Genomic DNA, 19,123 nt, shown 5'->3' with positions numbered 1-19,123 from the left:
CTGCCATCGCTCCGATCTCTGACCCGCCGCGACGAGCGATTTCGGTGTCGGGATTCGTGGATTTCTTGGTGGCTGCGTGAAGGCGGACTTGGTGATCTGGGGAAAAGGGGCGGCGGCGGCGTCTCATATATAGGCGCGGGGTGCCCTAGCGTTCCCGGGTCCGTTACGAAATCGCAGAGAGGAGAGGGAAAAAAATCCTTCCTTCCCCGTCCCTCTCCCTCCTCGTCGCGATGTACAACGGCGTGGGTCTCCCGACCGCGCGGGGCTCCGGCACCAGCGGCCGCGTGCAGTCCAACAACTTCCTCCTCCGTCCCCGTCCCTCTCCCTCTCCCTCCTCGTCCGCCGCACCCGCCCCCGGCGGCGCGCGCGGCGGCGGCGGCGGCTTCAGGGAGGAGATGGCGGAGCACGAGCGGAAGCGGGCGCTGGAGTCGCGGCTGCTGGAGCTGCGCGAGGCGCTCGAGGAGCGGGGCTACACAGAGGCAGAGACCGACGCGCGCGTCGCCGAGGCCCGCAAGGCCGCCGAGGAGGAGGAGGCCAAGCAGTCCGCGGTGAAGGAGGAGCGCGGCTGCTGGCCGAAGGGGAAGCCTCTCTAGGGTTCCTCCTGACTCTCTCGCCGCCGTCGCTAGTCTTCGGCCGTGGAGCTCGCCCTGATTACCAGATGGAATTTTTTTTACTCCGTACTAATTTGTTGCTGTACTGCTTGCTCTTGATCTCTATGGTTGCTTGTACTAGCACCAGTAATTTCTCTCGGTATGTTGTTTGGATTTCCAATTATTATGCAAAGGGGTAAATCAGTGTATGTTTGGTGGGTTTATCAACACTTTGCTGGGCACTTTGGAAGTTGAGAAACTCGTGCATGTTTTTTGAGGAAAGTTGATTAAGTCTACTGCTGAAACAATTTGCAAAATACTAGGCAGGGGGTTCAAGAAAAACTGAAAACAGAGACTATTGTGCTGGTGCTGGCACTCTACAAACTGCTTCTATGGAGCTGCATTCTGCTGCCTCCTGCAGCAACACTTTGCGTCTTGCTGAAGCAGAGGAGTTTCTTCAGTCGAAGAGTCTGCCTGAATCACATGTCTCCTATCGGCAGAAGAGTTGTAGATGTTAAGGGTGTGTTTGGATTGCTACCAAATCTTACCCTACCAAGTTTTTGGTCATGACCAAAAACTTGGTTGTTGTTTGGATAGTTGCCAATTTTTTGGCTTGCCAATGCTCCACTACCAACTCTAGTTCAATTTTTTAGCCAATATTGGCCAATTTGTGGGCAAGGAATAGCTCAACCAAAATATTGGCTAGCCAAAATTTTGGTGGGGCAATCTTGGGCACAAACCAAACACACCCTTACTTTGGCTCTCGCTGGTGTGAAAGTGGTTCTGCACAGGGAATGTGCAATACGTATCAGTCCGTTCTGAATTATAAGGTGTTCTCAACTTTTTAAAGAAAATCGTATGTGTCTAGACGCATTTTTCAGTGCATCTGTTCACTCATTCCACATCGAAATATCTAAAACATCTTATAACTTGAAACGGAGGGAGTAGTTCGATACTGCTTGCTTGTTTTATACCTCTACCTAGAACTGATCTTGATACAAGATATACCTCTACCTACATCTACCTCTTAAGCCTGTAACTGCCCTAGCACCTTACAAAACATCTTCTCTTCGATATACAGCTACAAAACATTATCAAGTCAAAGGTGTTACAGCTACGGGTAGTATTCTGGTGCTTCCCTGCCATCTGGTTCTTGGTCCTCTGGGTTTATGTACTGCTTCATGTATTCTTCCTCGACCGTCTCTTTGAGAAGAGTCAGCCGCTGGATGATGACCGGATCGCTCATCCTTCGGGCATCCATGAAGTCCGCCTCCTCCTTGTTGAGATGGTACGAATCCAGCATCATCTTGATCCATTTGTGGAGCTCGTTGGGAGTTCTGCAAGTGATCAAAGGTGGTGCCTATTAAGCAGGTCTCCGTAAAAAATGCATAAGCATCATGATAGACGGAAACCCAAATGTACAAAGTAGCACTTATGGAATCTTGAACAATGACTGACTAGTGAAGCAAAAGAAGATGCGAAAGCAAGAACTATGAAATATTATTTGTTTAAATCTAACTCTAAAATAAAATTTGGAAAAATAACACTTCGATCTGAAGATGTTCCAAAGATTTGATTGAGTTTCAGACATCCCCATGGCAACAATTTTTTGATGTGGGGTGAAAATTGGAAAAGTCAGCTTAATGCTTACCTATCATCATCACATAGTAGTTTCACTGGAACTACAATCAATAATGAACATTCACAATTGACTACTACAATCATTAATGTGTAATGTGGGGTGAATCCTTGCTTAAACAGTAATATAATGAACATTCACAATTGACTACTACAATCAACTCAAATACTGTTGACAAAAGGAATGAACGAGAAAACTAGACGTGTGTAACACAACAATTATGCAAACACATTATATTGTAACCCATGGGAAAAATGATTTTGCAGATGAAACAATTTGACTTTTGCATAAATATCTTCATCAATAGTTACTTACGTGTAAAGAGCATCTTCATCCTTGACCTCGTGCTCGTCTCCTGGAGAGAAAGCAGTCGCAAGGGCAGCAAATCTGTCTTCAGGATCTTCAATATTCAGTAGGTACTTCAGAAGCTTCATCTCTGGAGGTGAAATGATTTTGAGGCTTTCCTTTGTAGTTGTATAAATATGATACATTATGTCCTTGACCTATGCCACACAACGAGTGTAAGAGAACATTTGCTGCAAGTCTTAGCTAATAATAGTATAAGGGTTCCTTTAGCCGAAAACATATGAAGATTAATTACAATGGACAAATACTAATGCTCATTAAAATTGATAAGTATTAAGCAGTAAAGAAAGTTCTTTATACGATATCTAGGTGGTCTGAAAATCTAATATGTGATCGAAGATAGAAGCCTAAAATGAATTTGGAAATTTTATTCCATAATGATGTATGAGAAGCAAAGTATGAAGACCGTGAGCCATGACATTGCAACTATAAAGGGTATGCTTGCTCTAAGTACCTTACTATGTACTACACTCTATAAGCCGCCATGGTCTCATACATATGCAAACCAGTTCTAGACACATCCATTACTGATGGTACCGAGGTCTATCAATTCTTTTTTGCATGCACTACGTATATGGCCCTGACTGTACATGCAATGATTCTGTACTACAAAGATGAAGCAAATTTATGTGCCTAGTTGGCTATTCTATCGTGACAGCTTACTGCACCTAGTCTTCTCTACAGTTTTCTTTAAGTGCTACCTGCCTACATTTGAATTTGCACTTTGCAGAAGACATATATCTTGGACCATAAAGCACAAAGAACAAAGCCAGAATCCTTATAAGATTTCTTTGCATTCTTGGGAGGCAACTAATCTATATGTGTCATACCAACTCCTATTAATTTCTGAAGATTGAAGTACTGAATGAAAAGGTAAAATGTTCATAATAAAAGAAAGTAAAATGACATATATCCATGAACCTTTTAAATAGTGAACCTGGTGGAACTACACGCCAAAGTACTGTCTTTTTATTTCATGTACATAAATAAGATACTTGTGTTTTCATCACTTGCCTCATTGATCTAGGATGTTAAATATCCCTATGGGTTGAAGTGCTTCATATGGTGTTCCCACATCTCAGGTGGGGCAAGAATATATGTAGCAAGAAAATATTATCAAAGTATGTATAGCTTATAAAAATGTTAAATTTCACTTAGACCAACCTTGTTCTTCATAGTTTTGGAGTCTTTTGCAGCAGCCCAAGCTCTATTAATCAGAAGAACTAAAGACGAGTCAAGCTCTTTAGCCTTAGCTAAACTTTTTATCTTGTCACATGCATCATCTAGTGAAGAAGAGTTCAGTATATCATCAAACTTTGACTGAGCAGAATCAATGTCCAACTGTTGTAGTGTGCAATCATATGCATGAATTGCAGATAGACACTTAGCCCCAAGCCTGGCAATTGCTGCATAATGTAGGGACGAGAGAAAAATCAGCACATAAAAGAAAAACAAGACAATTAAGTAACTGAAGTGAAGTAGACACATTTCTTCATTTCTCACAGAACAAGAAATTTATGTAAATTCGGTGCACATGCTCGATAAAATAGATTGAAAGAATGAACTAAGACCAGACAAAGCGTTAGCTTCTAAAAAATCTGCATCAGGTTCTTTCGTTTATTTTCTGACTGTTTGAAACCAGAGATCATGCTGCAAGTTCTCGAGAAATACACAAATCCCATTTGTTTGGTCTGTTTCTATATCCTTTCACATTGTACGTATATGTTAGTGGTTGGTTGGACCAATACTCAAACAACAAGAGCGTATTGAATAAGTGCAGTTTGTGAGTCAAGAAATGTTAAGGTAGAAAGTTACCATCTCGCTCATCAAGGCCATTATAAGCATTAACAAGATAATTAAGATTGCGGAAGAACTCCCCAGTGAAATCCTTTCGTCTTCTCGCAACAACAGCATTGATATCAGTTGGATTCTCGCGGAGCTCTGTGAAGAGTTCCATGTGCTTCTCTATTTCATTGTCGATCTAACAAAGTAAGTGCAAACAAGAAGAGGGTTAATAACAATGTCATATGATGCATATAAGCACTTCCCTTGATTGAGTATGGTGGCACGAACTAAACAATATCAATACGTAACCTAAATATATGAAGGTTTCAAGATTGATGGCTAGAAGATTATCTTGAGAAACATATCTTTGTCAAACCAGATTTATATAGGCGAGGACGGTACACAAATGAAATAACAAAAAGCTGGCTCATAGTTCAAGTAGTCTATACAGGCTTTTTTTTTGCATTGCTAAAAAGAACATACCTTCTTTACTTTTCTAGCAAGTACAACCAACTTTTGCTTTACAAGAGAATCAGTTTCCTCATCTATGCGCGCCTGGCAACGCTTGTAGAAGTGTGGTCTGTATCTTTGCCACTCCTCTCTGAACACCAATATTTTCCTCCAGTCCTTTGTTTCTGGTTTCTGATGCATGAAGACATCGATGAACTTGTCACAGATTTGGGTCATCGTGTACCCCATTACAACTTCACTCTCAGTCTGGTCGTCCATCGCTTTAGTACTAGTTGGGCTAGCCACACACCCTGCAATTCAATTAACTAACTCATAATGTAATTTGCAAGGTACAGAAAGTTAGTGTATGTGCAAGCAGGTACATGATCTTAGGATAACAAATTTGTCATTGCAAAATAAGATTTGAACTTTTCGTGGAAAAAAATGTACTAGTCAAACTAATATTAACCACTACGTACAACTAAATAACTAAATTTAAGTGTTCCTTGCTAAAACTACTATCAGTTTCTATAAGAAACTAGCCTTACCAATACAAACCAGGAGATTCTAATTCGTACGGCACCTTCTTGGCCTATTTTTAAGGTTTCTAGTTAAAAATGCAACGACTTGCTTTCAATCCGCACATTTGTAATCGTAGAACAACCAAATCCATCCACCCAGCAAGCAAGTCAAGTGCGGCTCCTTACCTGGACAAGAAGAAACCGTCCGAGTCCCCGCGCCAGCAGTCCAGTAGAAGGGAGGAGGATGGGGGCGACTACGAGAGAACAGGTGGACGTGGGGTGGTGCTGCGGCGGCGGAAGGATGCCCGCGGGCGCACGCGAGGCGGGGAGGGCGTCTCGGACGACGGTGGGAGCGATAGCTGGGAGCAAACTGGGGAGCCGCGGCAGCCGGGAGGGCGTGGCGAACCGCCTCCGCCTGCCGGAGCGGCGCCAAGGGGTCGCCGGAGTAGGACATTGGGGCTCGACGTGGGGAGTGTAGAATAGTTACCGGGTTTGGCTGTTTCGGATAGGCTGCTTCAGCTTGAAAGTAACTTCCACCGTTTCACTCACACCTCGCTTTTCTTTTCATCCTTCACGGCTCCACTGAAGAGGGCGGCTGACTGAAAAAAAATCCGAGTACTTCTTCCATGCAATAATTCTCGTCCTTAAATTTTTGAACTAAAACCACCATATAAATTATAAAAACAGGGGGAGTAACAACCAGAACGGCACGCACAATCAGAAATTTTGGAGGCCATAAGCAGCGGGCTATAACCTCTTCTTGTGTAATCCTCGACGACGCGAAGAAATCGGCTCAAATTATTGAAAAAGCCTTGTGTTGCTTTGTCATGTACATCTAACTTCGATCCATATCTACAATTACACATAAAGGTAAAAGAAAATCTCCCTTCACCACGAAACACTTGAAATTCGGGGAGGAGAATCATGGTCCTTAAAAAAAAAAGGATGCCAGACTATGGGGTCTCTAGATCTACCTTTGACTTTTTGGAAAGAGTAGCATGGCTCAAATGCGGCAATGGTGGCGGCCCTACCGATTAGCAAGTTCCTAGGAATGCGAGCATAGGCCTATTGCAGTCACCATTGTGCTTATATAAGCTTAAATCACCGCTAACAGAGGAGGTGTATCGGTGTATCCCGTCAATGGTAAGCCTCTGCTACCCGGCCACCTGGAGCATAATGTCTCTTAGCGTCGTGATATGGTGGGTTCCACGGGCATCACCATTCCAAGCTCACTACCAACTACACCGGTTGGTCCAATGACAAATGCACATTGAGGTGACCTAAAAAAAACGTGTGCAATCCCTTTAGTGTTAACAATTCATTACTACCTAATGCTTGGACCCTTTATGCACTTAGATATGAAGGGTAAGAGACACAAAGATCACAAGGGGGAAGAAACGGCACGAGATCCATGTAAGCCATTTTGGGCCAACAAGAATTAGGGTTTGGGAATAGGGGTGTATATATACTATGACATGATGAATAGACTATGAGAGGTTAGCTCCTCTTCAAAGAACACCTCTTAGAGGTTCAAGTCCACATTCCCTTGTGAAGTGGAGTTTAAGATCTCGCAGATCTTCCCTCTTGGATTGTATTGGATTGGCAAATTGGCCGAGTGAAAAATAGTTTCACTGAGAGTGTAGCCAGCTTGAGTTACTTTCGATCCAAATGCTTATACATTGGTGTTTGTACTTGCGTGTTTATCTTTTGCCTTAATTGCTAGTTATCATATTTTTGTCGATACTTGAAAATCAGGCAAATGTGGTTTCGTGCTAGCAAGAGCACCCATGTCTTTGCACAAGGGCATTTTTACCACCGTGTGGCTCACTTGATGTATGATTTGGAAGCATCACAACAACGGTTGCACCTTCGATGTCGCTCATCCTTGACTTCTGAGGCTACTAAGCTCAATCCGTGATAAGGCATATTGCGATTGCGCTGGTGTGTGCTTGGATTGCGTGATGTTCATTAGTTTTCCTTTTCAGCGTCGTGGTGTACCCGCCCTGGTGGGCTTAAACTCTTTTCTGCCTTTTCAATACAACAAAAACGCAAGTTTTTTTCATTTTCTCGAAAAATAATTGGGCAAACCCTCGTATCATGTCGCCAATGAATTTTTTTTTTTTTGGCAATTGGAGTGATAATCGTCTGGTTGACCATATTGAGAAGGGCCATGTTGAATTGTTGATCCTCAATCCGGCCGAGGAAGCTCTTGTCAGCGGAGTTTAGAGAAGTAGGCATGTACGGTCACCATACTGCTAATGGTTGCTTTGGGGCCAGTCATTAGAGGGACCTTCAAACGGCTCAGAGCCACATTTATTGATGGGCGGCCTATGCAGCCATCAGTGGTGTATCTCAACATTAACGGGCACGCTACATGTCATCTGTAGAGACTAGCACAGAGTTTATCAACAGTAGTTAGAAGGTAAGAGGTAGATCAAGAATTTGTTGATAAAGTGTTGTTCTTCAGTGTTGAGTTCATACTCAACCATATATATCACAAACGCTCTACCTAGTTTGCTAGTGTAATGTGGCCCATCGTGTTCCACCCCATAAAAAGAAGTTAATTTGCTGCTATCAAGGGATCAAATATTAAGTCCTCCCAAGAATACCGTGAGGATAAATATTTTTCTTGGTCATCAAGATACGCTCATATCACACGCATCTTACCCATGACCGCCCCTTACGTGTATAATAGCTCTATTCCTGCATTCAATTTATATTATATCAAAAATAAATTACAATGGTGTCATAAAGATGAACTTGACAATTTAGATGGGCAACTTGATGGGTGTATGAAGTCAAAACTAGCCTTACATTGATTTGGCTTCTCTTGGCTTGATGTCATGTGTGTCGGTGGATATGAAGAACTTGGTCATTGCGGGGTCTTGTGCATCTCTTTTCTTATTGGTGACATCTTTCGTTCGGGTATACAAATATATTTTCTACTTGTACATGATAATGACTACGAACTCGGTTGATATTATATCAAAAAATAAGTTACAATGGTGTCACAAAGATGAACTCGACAAGCTAGACAGGGGACTTGACGGGTGTACGAGGTCGAAACTAGCCTTAGATCGATTTGGCTTCTCTTGACTTGATGTCATCTGTTTCGGTGGATATGAAGAACTTGGTAATTGCGGGGTCTCCCTTTTCTTATGGTGACATCTTTAGCTAGATGGGGAGCTTGACGGGTGTATGAGGTTGAAACTAGCCTTAGATCGATTTGGCTTCTCTTGGCTTGATGTCTATGTCTTTCGGTGGATGTGAAGAACTTGGTTATTGTGGGGTCTTAGGTCTCCCTTTTCTTATGCTGGCATTTTTCATTCTCATAGGCAAGTAGAACGCCTAGTTGTGTACGAGAATGAACCTTTTGTCAAGTATTGGAAATGAAGTGGTGACGGAAAATTTGTGAGATACATCGAGACAAAGCAAAACACCCCAAAGCAAAACTTCTTCATGTGCCATCGTGCTGATTTACCATATGCATTCTCTTACCTATCCAACTTCCTGAGCAAGTCGACTAGGGGAAATGTGATCATTTGTTCTGGTTCGATGATTGAGCATCTCGAGTTAACTAATGGCTAGTTTGACCCATCTATGCCATGCAGCAAGTTTACAGAAATATTCCGGTCTTCACAGAATTTACATAGTCAAAAGCGGAATCAACTAAATTTTTTTTTGCCAGAAGCGCCACTACATCAACAAACCATATTCAGAGCGCCCACACAAAATTCACATTTCTTCGTTTCTTCAATCTATAAAACTACTGGAGTAAGTGAATGATCAAATGAGATTCTGCACACCACACTCACACCCACACGGCATGCAAGAATCGCATGAGGCGCACACATAAGCCATTTCCCCTGGTTTTCAGCTGCGAAGCAAGCTCCCTCCATCACGGCTTGCGGTTGCGGGGAGGCTCCGTGCTCGAAAGTGCAAAGGGCTCATCGGTTCCATGTGATCACCCCACGGGATAAATAATCTGCATTGATGCTGCTTGGTCTGACCGGATGCACAACATTCTCCAACCCACCTTTGCACACGTCGTATGGTCCTGAAACTGCAGTTCATTCAGCGTGGGTGTTCAATGTGCATGGTCCTCTGCTGATTTTCTTCTGCTCTGGATCGATCCAATGATGTACCTGGGAACAAGTGCAAGGCAGATATTTTGTAAGTGCTACTCTCTTATGTCAGTGTTCTTTTGGCACGTTTCATACTTTCAAGCTAGAATCAAGCATTGCATGATGATTTTTTTTGTTGCTTGGAGTGAACTATAGGCACTCTTTGTCATCGTAGTGTTGCATAAAAAGTTCACATCTTAAAAATGCAGTGAGTTCAGAAAGGACACACATGTCAAAGCATACTAAGATTACTTGTCAACTAAATAGTTCAAAATGAAGGATACAGAAAGAAGGATTATCTGTTTTCTCTATGGAAAAGGAGCTGATATATGTTCTAGAAGGCTGCTGTGATCAGAAGTATAGGTGCCAACAAGACGTCAAATAGAGTAATGTTACTGTCATCACAAAATAGCAAACTAGTATATATTATATGCACTGCAAGATGGCAACCGTGTGAAATTGGGTAGCCTTGATGCACTGACAAGGTGGCAAAACCCTGAGTAAAAGAGAGAACCTCTATTATTGATATTCCTTTGAAAAATTCCGACCTCATGACCCTCTTTTTGCCACCAGGTAAGACTCAGTAGTGGCAGAAGAATATTGTGCTTCTCTGTAAAAATATGTGGAAATTGAAGATCGCCGATGGCGGACCCTGGCTCAAGAGTGGCAACAATCACATCGGAAGAGAAACATGGGAGTTTGACCAAAACAGTGGATCAAGTGAAGAGCGGGATGCAGTTGACGCTGCACGGGCTGAATTCGAGAAGAATAGGTTCAGAACAAGGCACAGCTCCGATATTTTGGCTCGCATGCAGGTAAAAAAAGAAAAAAAAATCTAAACATCTTGATCTTGACATGCACCTTGTTATCAGGTCCAACTGAATCTCTGAAGCATTATAAGAAACTCAGGTCAGGTGTGATCTTTGGAGCACCTGATTTATGACCATCTTTGTTGTGTAATGGAAACATGAATTTTAAAAAAAAAAGGATTAACCTGGTTCTACCAAAGGACATAAAAAGATAACTGCAAAAAAATGTGATGCCTTAAACAACAAAGATAACATCGGAGTTTTTGTTGTGCAGTTAGCAAAGGAGAACAACTTCAATCTTGATTTACAGAAATCAAAATATGAGACTACTGTTGATACCGACTTACCTACAGTAACAGAGGTACTGAAAAAGGCGCTCAGTTACTTTTCAGCCATACAGGCACATGATGGGCACTGGCCAGGGGATTTCCCAGGGCCACTCTTTACCACAGCAACCATGGTAAGATACATCATGAACATGGTGTTTCTTTGGATCATCATCATCAAGTTATAATCAAAAACATTTAGTTGGTCATGCATACAGTACTACTGTTGTCATCTAACCACTGGCATTCATATGTTTACTGCTTCCTACTGCAGATCATAGTTTTGTATGTCACAGAGTCATTAGGTATTACACTATCATCAGAACATCGCAAGGAGATCTGCCGTTATCTGTACAACCGTCAGGTAATTATGGATTACTAGGAATTGTACATCTCGTTCTACTTTCTACTAAATTTTGACTAAAACTGTCTGGATCTATTCAAAGTTTTCAAGAAAAATGTTTCAATTAAAATGTGAAAAGGATTTACATAATTTTCTTTGTATCAGAATACAGATGGAGGATGGGGACTACATGCAGAAGGTGAAAGCTCCATGCTCAGCTCAGCTCTCAACTATACTGCTCTAAGATTACTTGGCGAGAGTGTTGATGATGGACCAGATATGTCCATGCCAAAAGCAAGAAAATGGATACATGACCATGGTGGTGCAACGATGATACCAATCCTCGGAAAAGTGTGGCTCTCGGTAAATACTCAGTTTTATCCTCCTTGTACCCCCAAACCTTTTCAGCAAGTACTTGACAAGTTAGCTTGATTCCACGAACATTTCACCAGTTCACCTGTCTAGCCAAAATTAATATGGTTGACTTCATAATCCTTGAATGGCCCCTCGGACATATCATATACGATGATCAGGCTCCAAAATAGGTTTTTTAAACATAAAACTGGAAGCAAATTTCTTAGAAGTGCACAATAATTCTTACAAGTCAGAAACTGCAATTTTTTACGGTTTAAATTTTTGGTATGAACTATTTATGATGCAGAATTCAACAGAAATAAATTGGTAAGAACTATTTATGTCGACCCAAAGTGATTCTAAACTGAATGCCTGATGTTGCAGGTGCTTGGAGTTTTTGAATGGTCAGGTGTAAATCCTATCCCCCCAGAATTGTTCCTTCTTCCATCCTTGGTTCCTATTCAACCAGGTAATGCTGGTCTGTTAAGTGTTTAACCATGTTAGTATGATTACTTGGTTATTGAGCACTGGGTGTGGAGGAAACTGTCTATGAATCATGTTCGCAAAAACTTCTCTGTTTTCTTAGATCATGTTGTTTCTCGAATGCAGGGCGTTTGTGGAGTCACTTCAGAATGGCTTTCATTCCCATGTCCTATTTATATGGCATGAAGTTCGTTGGCCCTATAACAGAATTAGTTTTATCATTAAGAGAAGAGCTACATATTCATCCCTACAAAAAGATTAACTGGAAGCAAGCACGCAGCTTATGCGCAAAGGTCAGTTGGCCCACTATCCACATTTTACCTTTTGCGAAAAAACATACTCCCTCCGATCCATAATTAGTGTCGTGGTTTTATCGGAGGGAGCAAACATATTTCCTGCAAGTACTCTACATGATTTCAGATGAACACGACAAAGATCTAAACATTAATTACTTGACGCATATGTACAGTACTAGATCTGTCACACATACCATCTAGTTGCCAATATGTCCTTGAAATATTTACATTTTAATATTCAGTTGTCCTGTTATTTCCTATCATCTACTGTGAATAAAGAGCAGGATACCAATCCCAGTAACTAGAATCAAATATCAGTAAATTTATTTTCCATATGTTAAAATGTGAAGTATGAATGACAACAGACAATGAATTCCAATGCAGGAAGATGCCTATTATCCACATACCTGGCTGCAAGAATGCCTGTCCGACTGCCTTTACAGTTTTGGGGAACCTTTTCTGGCACGTTGGCCAGTTTCCTACATGAGAAGGAAAGCTCTACAGCAAATTGCTGAGTTCTTGAAATATGAAGATGAGAATTCACAGTATATCTGCATCGGTGCTGCGCAGAAGGCAAGACTTAGTCTTCTCAAAATAATATAGTGCTGAATTTACAACCTGCAAGCATAGTCTTAGAAATACTTTTGCCTTAGTGGAGATCTTATATTCTAGGACGTGCACTGTAGATGAACATCATTTCCTTACAGAAAATAAAAATTACAGGCATTGTCCATGTTATGCTGTTGGATTGAGAATCCCAATTCAGATGCATTCAAGCATCACTTGGCTAGAGTTGCTGACTTCCTATGGGTTGGTGAAGATGGCATGAAAGTGCGGGTAAAATTTACATGTTTGATAACCCCTGTTTCCAGCTATGCATCTCGGCTCAAGTTGATATTTGTGCACAAACTGATATTGCATGTTATTGTTCATTCAAAGGTATGTGCAGGCCAACTATGGGATGTTGCTTTCGCCGTCCAAGCAATATTAGCATGTAACAATGCAGAGGAATTTGGAAGTACCCTCAAGAAATCTCATAATTTCATAAAAGCATCCCAGGTATTAGTTTCCAGAACTGAATTTTTTCACTTGTATTTATCTAGAATTAAATCTTAACTCTACTAACTTAAATTTTAAGATTGTGGACAATCCTTCTGGTGACTTCAGCAGAAAGTACCGTCACATGTCTAAAGGAGGATGGGCCTTCCAGGTTGCAGATCAGGGCTGGCAGGTTTCAGATTGCACGGCAGAAGCTCTTAAGGTGTGATATCAAAATTAAGGATGCAAAAGAGTGAACAAGAAACTAGAACTACTTGATGAAGATATGAATCGAGCTGACTCTATTTTTGCATTACACATGTACCTGGGTTTAATATGTTCCAATAGATATGTTAACCAGAAAATGAAAACAAAGGGACAAAAATATGTGTCACAATGTTCACCCCTAAACTGTACCATTAGCTGCCAAATGTTCTTATGCTTCACACCAGTAAAAGACCCAAACCATGCGTGGAAAATACAGAATGGACATATTGCTACAAACTAATACATTTCCTTTTGTTTCAGCCTTTAAAGGTTTTGTATTTCTTTTGTTTCAGGCTTTGTTAATGCTCTCAAAGTTCCCATCAGATATTGTGGGTAATCAGATGGAAACTTACCGCTTCCATGATGCAGTGAACATATTACTATCTTTACAGGTGTGGAACCACACAATTTACTTATTGCATACCATGGTCTATGCAGTAGAAAGGGATACTTGTCCACTAAAGCAATATAAGAAAAGGCAGATTCAGTCTCAGCAGTATTTACTCTTGTCCATTGAACCAAGAGCCCACGCTTGCTTGCAGGACATATCAGGAAAAAATAAACATCAGTTCTTGAGTTTCAGTACTTGTGCAAGCATAGGCGTTGAGTTGACTAGTAGCATTTCGGTTCATGCAACAGCTATTACAGTTATGTTCCAAATTTACACCAATGTCAAGCATAGTAAAGAGTAAAATTATTTGACACTGAGTTGTATGCAGAATCCAAATGGTGGCTATGGAACCTGGGAGCTAGCTCGTACATATCCATGGATGGAGGCAAGTTCCCTGAACCTTGTGCTAAGGAGTGCACATATGCTTTACTTATCAGTTTTGAGATGAAGAAATTTAAACTTAATATCGTGCTCGTCCATGAACAATTATGGATATGAAACAAATGTTAAAGATACAAGAAAGGACGATACAGAGACGAAGGTGATACCGGTAAAGAGTTGCTAACAACCAAGGCATACAGTATGAAACAATAAAATCGTACATAATTACCAAAACATTCTCTGGCCAAGTTTAGAACAGAATATTATTGGGCCGTCTAAACTGGCATAGTTATATAGATCAGGCTATCATCGTAACTGCAACTAAATAAACACAATCAGATCATTGGGTAATGAGAATTTTAACATTTTCCCTTTTTCAGATTCTCAACATGACAGAGATATATGCAGACATCATGGTGGAGCATCAGTAAGAATTCTACGACCTTTCTCAGCAATACCTCTCACATGACACCCAGTGTTAACACACATACATTTCACAGGTATGTTGAGTGTACCTCGTCAGTCATCCAAGCATTGGCACTGTTTCGGGAAAAATACCCTGGACATCGGAAAGATGAAATAGAGCAATGCATCAGGAGAGCGACAGAATTCGTTGAGAAGTTACAGAATGATGATGGCTCATGGTCAGTATACTAAAACATGACTAAGAAAGTAGTCTAATATGATCTATCAAAAACTTTAAAGTGTTAATAACAAGGAGAAAGTTGCGTTGTTGACACATTGCTAGTATTTGGTTGTCATTTAAGTTTTGGCACTAAATCTAAGGAACTATGCATAGAAAAATCCACCTGACCACGTTAGCCCCAAAAACAGAATGCACAAGATATTTGGTAAGTCAATAAATGAGTCATCAATGTGTCAATTGTCATAATTTCTTGGACGTTAAAATGCCGAGGTGAGAAAACAATGAGAATGAGACAAATCTACCTTAATATAGCAAGAAGCATCAGTGCTAGCCATGCCATCAAAACATGAAGTCCTTTATATAACTAATGATACTAAGAAAAACATTACTATATAATAAACAAATGGCACATACTGAAGTTTATGTAAATTGCTGCAACTTCATTTGATGGAGAAATTGATAATCAATGATCAATAAGCTGTTTTACAGGTTTGGATCATGGGGTATTTGCTTCACATATGGCACATGGTTTGCTATAGAGGGCCTATCAGCGGTTGGACAGTGCTACAATAACAGCACCTGCATTCGCAAGGCTTGCCAGTTTCTATTATCAAAGCAGCTAAGGAATGGTGGATGGGGTGAGAGTCATCTTTCGTCCAGAACAAAGGTAAATCTTTCTGGAATGGTTTGTTATGTTGATGAACAGAAAGTGCCCACATCTTTTAGATTTTAATCTTCCTTCGATATACCTTGAAATAAATCACTGGCAAAAAGATTCTGCGCAATTTTCTAAGAACTGGTAACTGATATTAACTTCAATGGGAACAACAGGTATCAACATTAAAATTAGAACAAATTCAAGCAACATATGCAAAAGCAAAAAATCCATCATGGCACTTGCAAAAGGCATGCAGTTCCAAGGCAAGAAAATGATCTTTAATTGCATACAGGGAAACATGTAAAACTGAACATGTGTAGTCACATGCCTTATGGCTTATGTGCCTTTTTAACTTACAAGGAAACTGCAACATTTTTTGTGCTGAATATTAGTTTCATAGCTGCTATCTTGCCTTATGCATCTTCAATTTGCAAGACTTATCACACATGTCCTCTCAAATTCTAAACAGGCATACACAAACCTAGATGGAGAGAAATCACATATAGTGAACACCGCATGGGCAATGTTGGCACTTATGAAAGCTGGACAGGTATTCACTCTTTCTCTTCAACTGTTTCACATGGCCAAATTCCAAAGAGCTAGTATGGTGTTAATGCGCAGTATGTCAATGCATTTTTGGCTGTAGAACAACTGAATCAATCTACAGTATAATATTTGGTCTTAAAAAATACAGGATCAGGTTCTAACTCAATTAAATTCTAATTTTTCTTCTAAGTTCAGGTGGAAAGAGATCCATCTCCTTTGCACAAAGCAGCAAAGCTTATCATGAACATGCAACTTCGCAGTGGTGACTTCCCACAGGAGGTAACTGCTACAATGCATCATGTGTTATAAAACTTAAACTAGAAGTCTTAAACTTTTATGCTATGATAAGATAATCGGTGTATTATTATGCAGGAAATGATTGGAAGTTTCTTGAAAAATGGTCCCTTGTGTTACATGGCTTATCGAAATATATTTCCTATATGGGCCCTGGGAGAGTATCATAGATTAGTACTTCAATCCGACTAAATTAGTACCTTCTGGTATGAGGCAACCAAATATCGCTTCCTCTGCTGCTAAATGCTACTCAGTGAAGTCTGGCAGGCTGAAAGAGCAGCAGCTTGATTTCTTGAAAGAATCAGCAGGTTGTATATGTCTTGGGAGGCAGAAGCAAGAAGATGCTCATATAATTATAGGTGGTGTGCATATCTGAAGATAGTACAAATTCTACCTTCTGTAATTGATTCATTAATTTGTTGCATGGTTTTGACAATTGTACGAGATTTCTCAGAAGTTTGTGTACATTCCTTATTTTGTTGATGTCTTTTGCAAGACATATACAACAATGTTACAACTGGAACTTTAGGTCCACGGTGGCATCCTAGTACAGTCCCAAAGTATATTATGTGGGTGTCTAATTCGCTTGTATGTTCAAGGTTTCAGAGCACTGGTAACTACACTAGCAAAATGGTTCGCAATCTTCGCATGCGCAGACAGGCCTCTTCTTCATTATTGGAAAAATGTATTGGCAGTTCCAGGAAGAAATGCTGATTAAGTTGCAAAATTAAGAAAGTTTGGCAGATTTGCAACAATGTGCTGAGATTTTTGTAGATGTCAATCGTGCATCAACAAAAATATCATAGAAGGCAAGAGCACTAGAAATGGAAGAGAACACCTGAATGGACAAGAATGTACTGCTGTTGCCGCATTTCCATATTTCCTTCTCACCATGAAAAGGAAAATAATGACCCCTCAGCTTGATGCCTAAGGTTATTGCACCCTGCCCGTCAGTAACACAACCACTGTAACAATATGTTCTGCTCTCATGTTTTACTAAAAACATAAAAAAGTTCCAGGAAACATGACTCTGGACACCATAACTTCTACGGCAGGAAACTTCATCAGATGCGTAACTCTCAAACATTTTCATAACAACAGCTAAGCAGCATCAGCATGCACTGAACTAACTCACCAAATGCACAAGAATGATAAATTGCTCAAAATCTGTTGCTTAATCCAAATCCCTGGAGTAGAACCCACCTACCAATTCCTAACCCTAATGAACAAATTAAAATCCGTGCCATAGCCCAACCAATCATCCGCACTCTTAGGTCTTAACCCCCAGATGCGATTAACATTTCCTAGCAGCCTACTTGTCATAGTTCGCCAAAACGATGGCGTGGACGGCCGAGCACGGATGAGTGGGATAGTTTATGGTGTCTACAGGCTACAACTTGAACTCCGATTGGTTACTCCGGGAAGAGAAGAGAGGAGGAAGAGAAAGGCACTGTGGCAATGCTGCCTCTGAGGGGGCATCGGTGGAAATCGGCATGGCCATTGGCCAGCAGGGAGGAAGACGGCGAGGGTCAACCCCGTCCATTATAGCACATTTTGATAAATTTTTAAAGGCTCAGATTATCAGGTTTTTTATTTTCATTTTTACCACTATTAATTTTGAATGAATTGAATTTGAACTGCGAGATTCTTTTGCACAGCAGAGTAACATTGGAAGGCAACAGGCATGCCAACTGAGATGATGTCAGAAAGGGAAAGACAAATCGATTACATAATGGTTGTTGAAGCCAGAGAGGAGTCCTGACTTTATTTGTTGAAGCCACATATCAGTACAAGTAGAGTGACACATTAGAGATACTGAGTACAATCAGTGAGATACTACAGATAGAAAGCTAGGTACACATCCACTCTACATTTTGTTGTATTGGAGGAGTTCTGACTTTGTTGAAGACACATATCAGTACAAGTAGAGTGACACATTAGAGATAGTGAGTACAATCAGTGACATACTACAGATAGAAAGCTAGGTACACATCCACTCTACATTTTGTTGTATTGGAGGAGTTCTGACTTTGTTGAAGCCACATATCAGTACAAGTAGAGTGACACATTAGAGATAGTGAGTACAATCAGTGACATACCCTTATCGGAAAAAAAAAACCTTATCGAAAAAAAATCAGTGACATACTACAGATAGAAAGCTAGGTACACATCCACTCTACATTTTGTTGTATTGCATTGTATCCATCCATAGTTGTCTCATATGATATCCGATTGACGGGTGTATGCATGCGTGGCAAACATCCATTTTTAGTACCTCACGTGTCAAAAGAAATTTCATGCCAGCAACATATGCATCAAAATATGAGGTCTACACACATTGCATACGGTTCACTCGCCAAGATTGCTGAAGCCAGGGATGAGCATAGCTTTTTTGGTTGAAGCCAGGGATGTGTACAAGTAGTGTGACACTAGAGATAGAAAGATGAGTACAAGAAGTGTGACACCTTAGAGATGGAAAGTGAGGTACACATCCAAATCCAAAATTTGTTGCATTGCATTGCATTGGATCCATCTGCACTTGTCTCTGTAGGCTATCTGAATTGGCAGGTGTATGTGTAGGTGGCAAACATGCACCTTTTAATCTAATGTGACAAAAGTAAATTTATGCCGACAACCTATGCATAAAAAGGCGATGAGGTTTATTCTGTACATGAGAATCATGCATTAACAAAATACCATAAAATGCCAAGCACTAGAAAATGGAAGAGAACACTCGATGTGCAAATGTGCCAGTGTTCTCGCATTTCCATATTTCCCTCTCCGCATAAGAAAGAAAAATGATGGTCGCCCGTATT

At 40.7% G+C, this 19,123-nt stretch overlaps 3 protein-coding genes across 3 annotated transcripts; 2 read left to right on the top strand and 1 right to left on the bottom strand.

Annotated features, from left to right (window-relative positions):
* Positions 1–230: 230 nt before the first annotated feature.
* Positions 231–749, top strand: LOC124677902 (pre-mRNA-splicing factor CWC21-like). The gene has a single exon (XM_047213846.1). The coding sequence runs from the start codon at positions 231–233 to the stop codon at positions 591–593; it is 363 nt and encodes a 120-aa protein (XP_047069802.1). The 3' UTR covers positions 594–749.
* Positions 750–1,554: 805 nt separating this feature from the next.
* LOC124677900 (uncharacterized protein At4g37920) lies at positions 1,555–5,828 on the bottom strand. Its single transcript, XM_047213844.1, has 6 exons — positions 5,538–5,828; positions 4,864–5,141; positions 4,411–4,576; positions 3,760–4,001; positions 2,545–2,732; positions 1,555–1,927 (listed from the first exon to the last, which is right to left on the bottom strand). The coding sequence occupies exons 1-6, from the start codon at positions 5,803–5,805 to the stop codon at positions 1,705–1,707; spliced, it is 1,365 nt and encodes a 454-aa protein (XP_047069800.1). The 5' UTR covers positions 5,806–5,828; the 3' UTR covers positions 1,555–1,704.
* A 4,267-nt stretch (positions 5,829–10,095) lies between these two features.
* Positions 10,096–16,499, top strand: LOC124673544 (cycloartenol Synthase-like). The gene is made up of 18 exons (XM_047209605.1): positions 10,096–10,290; positions 10,559–10,744; positions 10,885–10,974; positions 11,119–11,316; positions 11,692–11,776; positions 11,917–12,083; positions 12,471–12,659; positions 12,810–12,923; positions 13,026–13,145; positions 13,225–13,347; positions 13,685–13,783; positions 14,111–14,167; positions 14,544–14,590; positions 14,664–14,807; positions 15,299–15,476; positions 15,937–16,017; positions 16,209–16,292; positions 16,386–16,499. The coding sequence occupies exons 1-18, from the start codon at positions 10,096–10,098 to the stop codon at positions 16,497–16,499; spliced, it is 2,271 nt and encodes a 756-aa protein (XP_047065561.1).
* Positions 16,500–19,123: the final 2,624 nt, after the last annotated feature.

Source organism: Lolium rigidum, chromosome 7, assembly GCF_022539505.1.
Source record: "Lolium rigidum isolate FL_2022 chromosome 7, APGP_CSIRO_Lrig_0.1, whole genome shotgun sequence".
Lineage (NCBI taxonomy): Eukaryota > Viridiplantae > Streptophyta > Magnoliopsida > Poales > Poaceae > Lolium > Lolium rigidum.
This window is presented reverse-complemented; position numbering and strand designations above follow the sequence as displayed.